Source organism: Malania oleifera, chromosome 2 (assembly GCF_029873635.1).
Source record: "Malania oleifera isolate guangnan ecotype guangnan chromosome 2, ASM2987363v1, whole genome shotgun sequence".
Classification (NCBI taxonomy): domain Eukaryota; kingdom Viridiplantae; phylum Streptophyta; class Magnoliopsida; order Santalales; family Ximeniaceae; genus Malania; species Malania oleifera.
This window is the reverse complement of record NC_080418.1, coordinates 2,475,119-2,488,040: the sequence shown is the minus strand read 5'-3', so window position 1 is coordinate 2,488,040 and position 12,922 is coordinate 2,475,119. Positions and strand designations below refer to the sequence as shown.

At 36.8% G+C, this 12,922-nt stretch overlaps 1 protein-coding gene across 1 annotated transcript; it reads left to right on the top strand.

Moving 5' to 3' along the window:
• Positions 1–3,526: 3,526 nt before the first annotated feature.
• On the top strand, positions 3,527–12,354 carry LOC131147773 (protein NUCLEAR FUSION DEFECTIVE 4). Its single transcript, XM_058097333.1, has 2 exons — positions 3,527–4,816; positions 11,663–12,354. Exons 1-2 carry the CDS (start codon positions 3,588–3,590, stop codon positions 12,093–12,095), a joined length of 1,662 nt encoding a protein of 553 aa, XP_057953316.1. The 5' UTR covers positions 3,527–3,587; the 3' UTR covers positions 12,096–12,354.
• The last annotated feature ends 568 nt before the right edge of the window (positions 12,355–12,922 follow it).

Here is a 12,922-nt window from a genome sequence, read left to right as displayed (position 1 = left end):
GGGGTGCTGAGCCTCTGCCCCTCTTTGGGGGAGCTCAAGTATCAGCACTGCTGATGAATATTTGTCCTTAATTTGTATGGAGTTCATGAATTGAGTTGTCATGACATAATACTCCCTCCTCATTGCCATGACTTGACTTGAACTTACGGTAGTTGATGTCAGCTTCGACAATGAAAAAAATCAACTAATACTGCGCTTTGATGGTCTGCAAGTCTGATGTTAAATAATTAATTTGTGGAGCTCCACCGACCACCTAACAAGTTTGTTTTATACCTCTGGTTTCTATCGAATTTGTAGTAAGCACGACATAGATTAGCTTCTCTGCAGAGTGGTAGGTCTACTATACTTCTAGCAAATGAGTTAGAGAAACTCCTAAAGTGTCGTAAAAGCTAATCAAGAGCAGTAGTTCGAATCTATACATCTCTCCCCTAACTGCATCCCACAAGAGGACTGTCTTCAAATCTTCAATTAATTGGGAACCCATTCTGAATATGGAGGCTATGTATTCTGTCCAAGTCTTTCTGCAATTGTTGGCTGTCGCCCCGATCACCGCCAACCTCACCAATTCCCTGCTCTCGGTTCAAAATTTCATCAACCAAAACGAGCATTTTCCTCGACTGCAACTAATTAATAATAGCACAGGCTATTTCATGCTTTTAATTTTTTTGGTGGTGTTAAAATTGCCTTCTGGCGTGGTGGCGAAATGTTGGCCAGGATATAATTCATGTGGACGAAGCCCAGCATGCATGCGTGCATGACAGTCCCTAGTTGCGGAGGATATCACAGTCGTACGCTAGCTGTCATCATCAATCAGAATTGGCCGGGTTGTCGTTGAAAATTTACTACACAAATTAAGAAGGAAACCAACCACATACACAGAATTTGATTCGATCTTCTCATATGTGTATGGAATTTGTACAACAGAGCACAAGATTGGTCCATGTTGAACGTTATGAACCATAAATTTTTTATGTTCTGGTTCATGAATCTTCCAACCTTCAGACGTATATTTATGGTCCTCCAATTGTCTAACTTGGTTCATCAACCAGCCAAGACATATATAAATAAATCCATACAACATACACACACACACACACACACAAAATTTTATACATATGTTAGTTATGGCTTAAAGTTTTAAAGAAAGTCGGAACCATATGCATGAAACTTCTCTAAAATAATGGTTAAACTCCTTGCAAGATAAATATTCTGGATTTAGAATGTAATAAATTCCTGAAACCTGTGAGAAACAAAATAGAGAAAAAATATATGCAAAAAAAAAATTAATCACACGCACAAGACAATATTTACGTGCTTCGGCAATTGTGCCTATGTCCACGGAATTGTAGGGATTTCACTATTATTAGGAAGAAAAATACAGAAAGTGTGGCGGTACAATACTCTCTCTCTCTCTCTCTCTCTCTCTCTCTCTCTCTCTCTCGCTCTCTTGTGAAGTGTGACGGCTAATCAACCCTAATCACCATAGCGGCAATTTTATATTCTGCGCACAGCAATGAGCTACAAAATGGGCTCAAAAATTTTTCCCGAGGGCACCCCCACAAGTACGGCTTGGGCTGCTTAGTCCATAAGCGCTGCAGCTTGGGCCTAACGGCCCAATCCTTCACTCCATGAATTAAATTTTAGGATAGAAATCTCTCATTAAAGAAAGGTCGAGTCATTATTCAGATGGAACGCAATTAGGTTTCACAAAAACCCTACAATTTAAGGGTATTTTGAGGTTCTTCAACCGAGGCTGCACAAATTTGGAAGTGAGGGTTGAAACCGGCACTAAAACGCTTTTCATCGGCAATACTGTTTGCTGAAATTTTGCAAAAGCTTTGTTTACCAGTACAGAAACAGTGCATGCATAAATGACTGTATTTTACTTTGTTCTACCTGATTTACTTTATATTTGTTCTGTGTACGCACGCCACTCTTGGACAATTTCAACACACCTACATATGATGTTAATTAATTGACAGTGTAGTTAGCCAATTTGACGAGTTTTAGTTCTCGGGGTTTTGTACACTTAATTCGTCATCTTTATCCTTTTCATCCAAACACACACGTAATCCCACAGATTAATGTATAGATCGATTGATTGACAAAAATCAGTATTAATGTCTAGTAATTGAGCTGCCAGATCTGAACCCGAAATTTGCTAGATGGAGATATCAACAGCAGCAGTCCCAATTACCCTGCCTATTTGCACATTTGTATATTAAATACTAATTATCAAAATACGAACTACAAATACCTTTTTAAAAAAAATTATCAAACTATAAATATATTTTTAGCTGTTAACCAGAAAGATTGATATCATTCATTTGGGCCCCAGGCGTGGACCCTATATGTTCATGGCTCAAAATATTTTTGTTGGCGCATTTGCAAACTCATGCATGACATCAGGGCTTTGAAAATCATTTCTCTCATTTATGTGTTTTGGATTCTTTGCTTTTCTGCACATGTACGCAAGTACGTAGATAGGATGAAAGCAAGCAATGCCAATTTGTGCTCACCGGTAATAATTCCAAAGAAGAACCATTTTCTCTGTCCATACATTCACACATGCTTAGATCATTGTATATATCTTCATGACTCAACTTTACCTAAAAGGTTAAACTGTTAGGTTGTGAGCCAACAATGTATATCTAACTTTAACACTCTCCTGCACGTGCAGTTCGGCAGCACATGGAGAGAACCCAGACTAGAACCCAGAACCTCCTGATAATCAGTTTTAATACCAGTGTTGAGTGATTTTGGGTCTTCTCAACCTCAAAAAGTTAACTCATGGGGTGAGACTTTCCCTCATACTTAATAACTGACCACCAAGCCCCTTCTATAACCGATGTGGGATAATCCCAACAATTGTGTTGGCTGGTCTTGGGTCTTCTCAACTCCAAAAGTTAGCTCATGAGGTGAAACTTTTCCTCATATTTAATAACTGACCACCAAGCCCCTTTCACAACCGATGTGGGATAATCCCAACAATCTCCCCCTCACAAATCGGGCTCGAAACTCCTCACGAATCAGGGGAGGGGGAAACAATAAAGAGGCGAACTTTGGGGGAGAGGAGAAAAAACGAAGAAAGGAAGAACAGCTTCAAATCGGCAGCATCACATGCGTGGCATCTTAGGGAGAAATCATGGGTTCAGATACTAGTCTTAGATTACCATTTTACCTAAAAGTTTAAATTGTTGTGGGCCAACAATGTATATCAAGCTTTAACAACTCATGAGTAATAGCAATATGAGTGCTTGCAATATTAATGCTTTGCAACCACAATACACAAATTTAAGAGAATTAATGGGAAGAGGTGGTGGCTGGTGAAGCACCACTACATTTTTAGGCTGACAGCCACCGCATATATTCTGTCCTTTTCCATGGCCATTCTTTCTTGACTTCCCCTTGCTTCTGTTTCGCACTCCTTCCACCGCCCATTTCCCATAGCAAGTTAATGATTAAACCACATCCACATGCACCCATACCACCAAATACATTAAATATTCGACCTATCTGATCTCTCATTGAACCATTATTTCTCACTAACGATCAAAAACCTCCTAGCTTGCTGTAGCTAGCTACCCATGCCTCCCACATCTCTCCAATGGCTAAGCTTGGTGGGCATCATATGGCTTCAATCCATAAATGGAACGAACTTCAACTTCCCCGCTTACTCCTCCCAGCTCAAAGACCACCTCGCCTTGTCCCAACTCCAACTCAACAACCTAGCCTTCGCCTCCGATGCCGGAAAGCTCTTTGGTTGGTTTTCTGGCATCGCCGCAGTTCACTTCCCCCTCTGGTTAGTCCTCCTCATCGGTTCAACTCTCGGGTTGATCGGTTATGGTTTGCAGTTTCTCTTCCTAACACACCAAATCTCCTCTCTCTCCTACTGGCAAGTTTTCCTGCTGAGTACATTGGCAGGAAACAGCATTTGCTGGGTTAACACCGTTTGTTATGCGGCGACCATTAGAAACTTTCCATCAAATCGCCAAGTTGCCGTGGGATTATCCACAAGCTACATGGGCTTAAGTGCAAAAATTTATACAGATATTGCTGATGTGGTGAGTCCTTCTTCTCCCATTACAAGAGCAAAAGGATACCTTTTTCTGAGCTCGCTTTTGCCTCTGCTGGTTTGCATGGTAACTGCACCATTTTTTAGAGATATCAACAGTGTCAAAAATGAGAAGGGAAGGACCAGGAGAAGTATTGGAGAAGAAGGAGAAGGAGAAGGAGAAGGAGAAGGAGAGGGAAGGTTTTTCATTATTGTGATGTTTATGATAACAATAGGGACTGGAGTGTTTGCTGTGATCACAAGTTTGGGGTATACCTCAAGTGGGTTGTCGCCAGTGGGCAATTTGATAGGGCTTGGGGTGTTCCTACTAGCTCCCCTGGCTGTGCCTTTGGGAGTTTTCCTAAGGGAGAGATTAAAACAGAAGAGGTGGATGAATGGGGAGAGATCGGGAAGAGTGTATGATGTTGAAATAGAGGGTACTAGAGGAGATGATGAAGATGCAGAGAAGCTAGAGAGAGGGGCGGTGAAAGAAGATGAAGGTAGTAGGCATGAAGTTGGGGGAGGAGTGAAGGAGGAGGTCAATGTTGGAGTAAAGGAGATGGTGCAGAGAGTGGAGTTTTGGTTGTATTTTTTTGTGTATGTTTTTGGTGCGACGATCGGGTTGGTGTATTTGAACAACTTGGGACAAATAGCGGAGTCTCGTGGATACTCTAGGACTTCTTCTCTGGTCTCCTTAATCTCCCATTTCTTGTTCTTTGGTCGCCCTGTCCTTCTCTTTTGTGATTTTACTTTTTTCTCTAGGTAATGAATTATTGTTTAATTTCAGTTCATGTCCATCTAGCTTGTACTTGATAGAATTATATAGTATGATTTAGATTTTTCCACTTAATTTTCAACTTTCTTTTGAAACGCTTTTTTATCGGTCCACAAAGAAATAATTCTCAGAGGAGTTAGGTCAACACTGGTTACACTATTTAGGAAGGCACCAATGAAGTTATCCACTCTAATAGAGATAAGTGACTCCATATTTTTTTCATGCTATATTAACTTATATTAACTATATTTTTTAATGCCTTATGTTGATAAACTCGCCGCCATAAAATAATATCTTGGTAACTCTTACCAAATGTAGTAGCCGGCACCTCCCTAGTTTATACATGAGTTTGTTATTTGCTCTAAATCATAATTTTGCCTTACAAAGGCTCTTCGGCATGTTAAGTTGAAATTCTCCTTATTGGCCAAATCTCTTTATACATGTTCAATATGACATCGTGACAATATGCACTAATGTCTTGCAAATAGAGTTCCCAACCGCCGTTAACTTTCAAAATAGAAATATTTTTGTTAAAGTTAGTGTTAGATCTAATCCATATATATATACTGATCCCTTTACTCGCGCTTAATTTAAATAAAAAAAGCACGTGAAAACCATTTTAAACCCTTAACATATTTAGGGCCTGGGTTAATAAGCACTACAAAAAATAAAACTTTAAACACTTTAATCCAAGTACTATGCCGTTAATAGGGGGGTGGTGATTTGCTTTAATAACTCGATAATACTAACTACGAATAACAGATTTTTGATCATTAATGCTGTCCTTTAGTTCGGGCTAATGGCCTCTAAGAATCGATGAAAAAAATTAAACAAAAAAAAATTTTTTTGGCTTCCAATGATTTATATCTGAGGTCTTGCTATTCGTGACAATCTCATGGCGATAGGAGAGAAATATCCTATACGGGCCAACGCTTTCTCTCTTGGTCCGTCATTAATGCTTGTATCTTATGGGCTTGTGAATATCATTTTCAGTATCTAAAATATCCTACTCATTACCTTTTTTAAATTGATATACATGGATTACTTGCAATGGGTTTCAAAACCACATCATGGCGGCCTAATGGGTCCCAATGTGGCGAGCATTCTTCCTCCTCCGCAACGGAAGCGACGTGCCTCTACATTAGCAAGCACACCGCCCGTAATAGGGGTGTGCACCGGCGCCAATTATCTTCAGTGCGGTTTCCACACCACGCCTCTTTGGCCCGAACCACTTCAGCATTAACCACAAATGTTGTTGGTTGCCCAACATCCCCCCCGTTGGCTCCTTCCTCTGCGGGTTCTTAGCGCTCTTCTCACCGCCACGAAGGGAGCCTCACAGAAGAATGGCGGCAGTTGCACTGGCTGTAAATGTTACACATACTTTCGTCATCTTGGGCTGCCTTTGTTTTTCTAGGACTGTCCCTAGTTTGGTCCGACATGCCCGCAACTCGCAAGCTCTACTCTCACATGCGATAAGACAGTTAGCTACTTTTCTGAGATATTTTCATGGTCACATGTAAATTTTATGTTATTAGGTTTCAAGTTTTAAAATGAATGTAAAAATGAATATAGGATGAGAGGCAAGTTAATTTTTATTATGTACTTAGTTTGTGAAAAAAATAACATACTATACGTACTCTAACTATATTGTATATTTATGTTTACCCTGTTGTAGTTGTATATATCTTATAACATGTATGAGTATATATTGATCGCGAATATATTTGATAAGAGATTTTCCCGCCATCATTGACCGTATCTTTTAAATGTTCTAAATGAAATTATTAGTTCATTTCTCTAACAAATGTTTTATGATGTAGTTTAAATCTACCTGGACACAACGCGCGGCGCCGCACAAACTCATTATTCTTAAATTAATTTTACAAAATAATTTTTTGAAGTGATAAACCATATTATAATGCTTGTCTAGTACTTATTTTGAGCTTATAATATATCTATTAAAGGTGTCCCGAGTTTCTACAAATATTTTTCCTTTTTGAGCTCGCAAGATACAATCACACCCCAATGAGGTCCCTTGAGCTCGATTTTTATGAGTTTCAAATATATATTACGGTGGACATGGGCGAGGTTGCTATGCAACTAGTTAGATATCATGTAGATAGTCCAATTCATTCATTGATAATTGCAGCGTCCATGATCAAATAAAATAAAATAAAATGCAGCATGCCCAAAAATGATTTGTAGTTCCAGCTCGTTTGATAAAATATTTTGTCTGGAAAAAGGGAAAGAAAAGAAATCAAAATGGACACTATTAGTTTCACTTGTATTTCCTTCTCTATAAATACATATAAAAAATGGAAGTTGTTTTAAATATGACTATAATTAGGAAAAACTAATTTAGTTATGTATAAAAACAAAAGTTTATTAAAGATTTGTACTTTTTTTTTTTATAAAAATTTCTCACATTTCTTAATAAATCAAACAGTAAAATGTGAATTTTTTTAAAATATTTTTCTTTTTCAATTCCTAATATTGTTTTTTTTTTTTTTTTTTTCCGTTCAAATTGACGTTATGATCAAATATTTTACTTATGAAGAGGAAAGAAAGAAAATTGAGAAAACTAAATGTTAATAATGTTTAAAATCAAAATTTTGTTCTTTACTTTGATATATTTTTCATTTTCTTTTCTACTTGATAACCAAACATGAAAACCTGGATTCATCGATATTTTTCTTTCCTTTTTCCTAATATTTTCTCCCGAGGTCCAAATGTGGCCTAAAAAAGTACAGTAAAAATGATTGCTTTATGGCCTAACCAAGCCAACTCAACTAGTAGGCCAACTTGTGACTTTGGAGACCCTAAGTTTATGGGTTCGATTCTCCTTAAATATTATACCGTAATACCAGAGGTGCGTCAATGGACGGATAACTTATCATTCCACATCCTCCTGAATTTGGTGTCACACTCATAGTATCCAATTTGGCGCCATTATGATCGGAGTCTCAATTTTATACAAATAAAAGAGATTGTTTTTATTTTATAATGTTTTTCCTCCTAGTATGAATACAAAGATAGCCGTACAAAGCTCTTACCCACAATTTTAGGCATGGATGGTCCCACAAAAGTCCAAAACAATGATGATATAACATATATAAATTGATGAGGCCATGGGCTTACATGCACTGTTCATTTTAACTGTTATTAATGAATGCAACATCGTAATGTATGAGGCATCCTATGTAGAATTCACACGGCGTTATTATATATGTGTTGTATTTGTGGGACGCATAGTTTATGAACTCTTCTTTCAATTTTTTATTTTTCTAAATATTTTTTTTTAAAAAATTATAAAATTTGAAAGTTTAATATTTTTTTTTTTGAGTTCATAACTATTATATAAAAATATTTTTAAAAATAATTATAGAATTCTTGTAATGTTATGAAATTAGGTGGAGGTCCCCTATGTTAATTATGACACCTGTCCCATAAATATCTGCACTATTCATGTCCCAGTGAATCTTTCTCATCTGTTTGTACTAATAATATATGTCACCCCCTCATCTTCGCCCCCTTATTTTTTTTCCTCTCAATAATGCTTAACTATTCATTTGCCCTATCAAAGGGCAACCCTCTCCTTCTCATTTTGGGACATACATTTGATACTTCCATGTAAGTGAATATGTGAGGATAGAGAAGAGAGAAGTAACGTGAAGAAGAGCTAAAAAAAAGATAGAGATATTTTGTATAAGATTGGTTTTATATTATATTGTAATCTCCCATGTAGTGACATTGATCCCACCGCCTGTGGAGTAGGCAACCGAATCACGTAAATTTTATGTCGTCTCTATTTTTTTCTGCATCTTTTATAAACCGTTAATCAGTAAACAAAGATTCTAACCAACTAACATATTTCTTTAATTCTTTAATTAATTTATGAGACTCTAACCAATTGAAAATATTTCTATTTTTATACCGCCTACATGATGGTTTTATTTTGTACCGCCTATATACATATATAATTTAAATTAACCAATCTCCATAAGAGTGGAAAATCGTCCTCCTTAAGATACTATATATATATATAACTAAACTACCACCTCCATATAGATGGTAAAATTAGTCCTCCTTTAAGAGACTATATATATATATATATTATATATCTATATATATAATATATATATATATTAAATCTTTCGAATATCTCTCTCGAAGAGATATTCCCTCCTAAAGAGGCAATATATTTAAATTTCTCATCTACATATTTAATCCTTGAGATATAGCCTCCTGAAGAGGTTATGTATCTAATCTCCAGAACAGATGAATATTTGCTTGCCCCCTCCCCGGAAGTGAAACATTTATCCGCCAGAATGAGTAATATCTTAATTTAACTTCTGAAAGAGGTGGTAAATTTTACCCTCCATTTAAATTGAAAACTGGAATCTACTCTTGAGATTACAAATTGCGAAAAATAAATAATGTCTAGAAGAACATACTTAAGTACCCTTAGAAGCGTGAAATAATATTATATTTTATTTAGTTTTATTTTATTTTTATATTTTATTTCTAAATGCCTTATTAATTGTTAATTCTTCAGATGTTTAACTAAAGCAAGTTGAATTTATTCCCTTTGATATCAAGGCAACAATTAATTTATCTATGGATTCAATGATTTTGATTCCATTTAAATGCAATGAAACTTAGAAAATCTATTCTAATGGAAATAACTGTATCCCTGTCAGGATCGTGTAAAGCTAATCTCCGTCATCATTTTATTAAAATTAAAGACTCAATACTTTATTGTTAAAGACCTCTTACCTATGAAAAATTATAGATAGATTTGCCACTAGAAAAGAACTGAAATTTTACCAAAAGTTCGATATGATGGTTGCACCTGATGTGCAAGATTTTTAAATAGTCGGTGATAACTCACTTGCAGAAGAATTAGCTCAAAGGTAAAATTATGTGGTGAAAATTTAACTGTGAAGACATGTTAGAAAAAACTTTTACTACTGCCATCCCACTAATGTGCTCCTCCTTGCGTGCAGCAGCAATATATTGAAAGAAATTTACTAAATTTTATAAACTTATAGCATATCTCTTCTTGTTGCTGAGCAAAAAACGAGTTTTGATGAAAAATAAAAAAATTAAAAATCACCAAACTCCGTCTAAAAGGTTTGACCTCATTCCCTGAAGTGAATTATAACAAAAGAATCATCTCATGTATGAGGACGAGGTCCGCGTAGCATGGTTGTGGGCATGGTCATGACCATGGTAAAAATAATCATAGCATCAACTTGTGGCTGTAATCCCTCAGAAGTGGGATAACCCCTCATAAAGGATGGCCCCCAGAAGTGGGTAAATTGATCAAAATCAGTGACCTATCCCTAACTAGTCCACCTTTCTTTCTTCCTTTGAGGAGTTTCCTCCTAAGGTAAGATTAAATAACCCGCCGATGTTCTGCCTGGCAGATCTCTGGAGCGTGTCATGCATGTTGCCCTCGCGGTCCTCCGCTGCTCTGCTTGCCGCTGCCCGCGCCTCTCCGAGCCGGGCGGTGCCCGCCTCTGCCGGTCGTCGGCCTGCCGTTGGGGGCGGCTTGCAGCGGCGGTCCTGTTGGCGTCCAGGCGCTGTTGCGCGCGTTGGAGTTTTGGTTGTATTTTTTTGTGTATGTTTTTGGTGCGACGATCGGGTTGGTGTATTTGAACAACTTGGGACAAATAGCGGAGTCTCGTGGATACTCTAGGACTTCTTCTCTGGTCTCCTTATCTTCCTCATTTGGGTTCTTTGGTCGCCTTGTGCCTTCTCTTTTGGATTACTTTTTCTCTAGGTAAGTGTAATTATTGTTTAATTCATGTTCATGTCCTATCTAGCTTGGTACTTGATAGAATTAATATAGATATGATTTAGATTTTTCCAACTTAATTTCAACTTTCTGTTGAAACGCTTTTTATAGGTCCACAAAGAAAATAATATCTCAGAGGAGTTAGGTCAACACTGTTACACTATTAGGCACCAAATGAAGTTATGCCACCTAATAGATATAAGTGACTTTACATATGTTTTATTGCTATATTAACTATATTTTTTAATGCCTATGTTTGTAAAACTCGCCGACATAAAATAATATCTTGGGTAACTCTTACCAAATGTAGTAGCGCACCTCAACCTAGTTATAATGAGTTGTTATTTGCTCTAATCATAATTTTGCCTTACAAAGGGCTCTTCGGCATGTTAAAGTTGAAATTCTCCTTAGTTGGCCAAATTCTCTTTAATACATGTTCAATATGACATCGTGACAATATGCACTAATGTCTTGCAATAGAGTCCCAACCTCGTTAACTTTCAAAAATAGAAATATTTTTGTTAAAGTTTAGTGTTATGATCTAATCCATATATATATATGATCCCTTTACTCGCTTAATTTTAAAAATAAAAGCACGTGAACCCATTTTACCCTTATACATATTTAGGGCATTGGGTTAATAAGCACTACAAAAATAAAACTTTAAACACTTTAATCCAAGTAGCTATGCCGTGAAGAGGGGGGGGGGGAGTTGCTTTAACTCGATAATACTAACGAATACAGATATTTTGATCATTAAATGCTGTCCTGTGAGTTAGGCTAATGAGCCTCTAAGAAATCGAAATGGAAAAAAAATTAAAAAAAAAAAAATTTTTTTTTGGCTTCCAATGATTGTATATCTGAGTCATGCTATTCGTGACAATCTCATGGCGAGAGGAGAGAATATCTATACGGGCCAACGCTTTCTTCTCTTGGTCCGTCATTAATGCATGGTAGCGTTATGGGCTTGTGAATATCACTTTTCAGTATCTAAATATCCATACTCATTACCTTTTTTAAATTGAATATACAGGAGTACTTGCATGGTTTCAAAACCAGCATCAATGGCGGCCCTAATGGTCCCAATGTGCGGAGCATTCTTCCTCCTCCTCAACGGAAGCGACGGGTGCCTCTACATTAGCACCGCCGTAATAGGGGTGTGCACCGGCGCCATTACTTCAGTGGCGGTTTCCACCACCACCGACCTCTTTGGCCCGAACCACTTCAGCATTAACCACAATGTTGTGGTTGCCAACATCCCCGTTGGCTCCTTCCTCTTCGGGTTCTTAGCTGCTCTTCTCTACCGCCACGAAGGGAGCCTCAACAGCGAAGATGGCGGCAGGTGCACTGGCATGGAATGTTACACAAGTACTTTCGTCATCTGGGGCTGCCTTTGTTTTCTAGGGACTGTCCTAGCTTTGGTCCTACATGCCCGCACTCGCAAGCTCTACTCTCACATGCGATAGACAGTTAGCTACTTTTCTGAGATATTTTAATGGTCACATGTAAATTTTATGTTATGAGGTTTCAAGTTTAAAATGAAATTAGTAAAAAGAATATAGGATGAGAGGCAAGTTAATTTTTATTATGTAATTAGTTTTTGAACAAAAATAAAAAAATACTATACGTATCTAACTATATGTATATGTATGTTTACCTGTTGTAGTTGTATAGATCTTATAACAATGTATGATATATATATTGATCGGCGAATATATTTGATAAGGAGATTTTCCCGGCCATCATTGACCGTATCTTTAAATTTTCTAAAATGAAATTATTAGTTCATTTTCTAACTAATCAAATGTTTATGATAGTTAAAATATACATGTACACACGCGCGGCGCACGCACAACTCATTATTCTTAAAATTAATTTTAAAAATAAATTTTTTGAAGTGATAAAACACATATATAATGCTTGTCTAGTACGTTATTTGAGCTTTATATATATCTAGATTAAAGGTGTCGAGTTTCATACAATATATTTTTCCCTTTTTGAGCTAGCAATATACAATCACAACCCCAATGTCTTGAGCTCGATTTTTTATGAGTTCAAATATATATTACGTGGACAATGTGGCAGAGGTTGCTATGCTAACTAGTTAGATATCATGTAAGATAGTCAATCATTCAATTGATAATTGCAGCCGTCCATTATCAAAATAAAATAAAAATAAAAATGCAGCATGCACAAAAAATGATTTGTAGTTCCAGCTCGTTTGGATAAAAATATTTTGTCTGGAAAAAGGAAAGAAAAAGAAAATAAAAAGGACACTTATTTTCACTTGTAT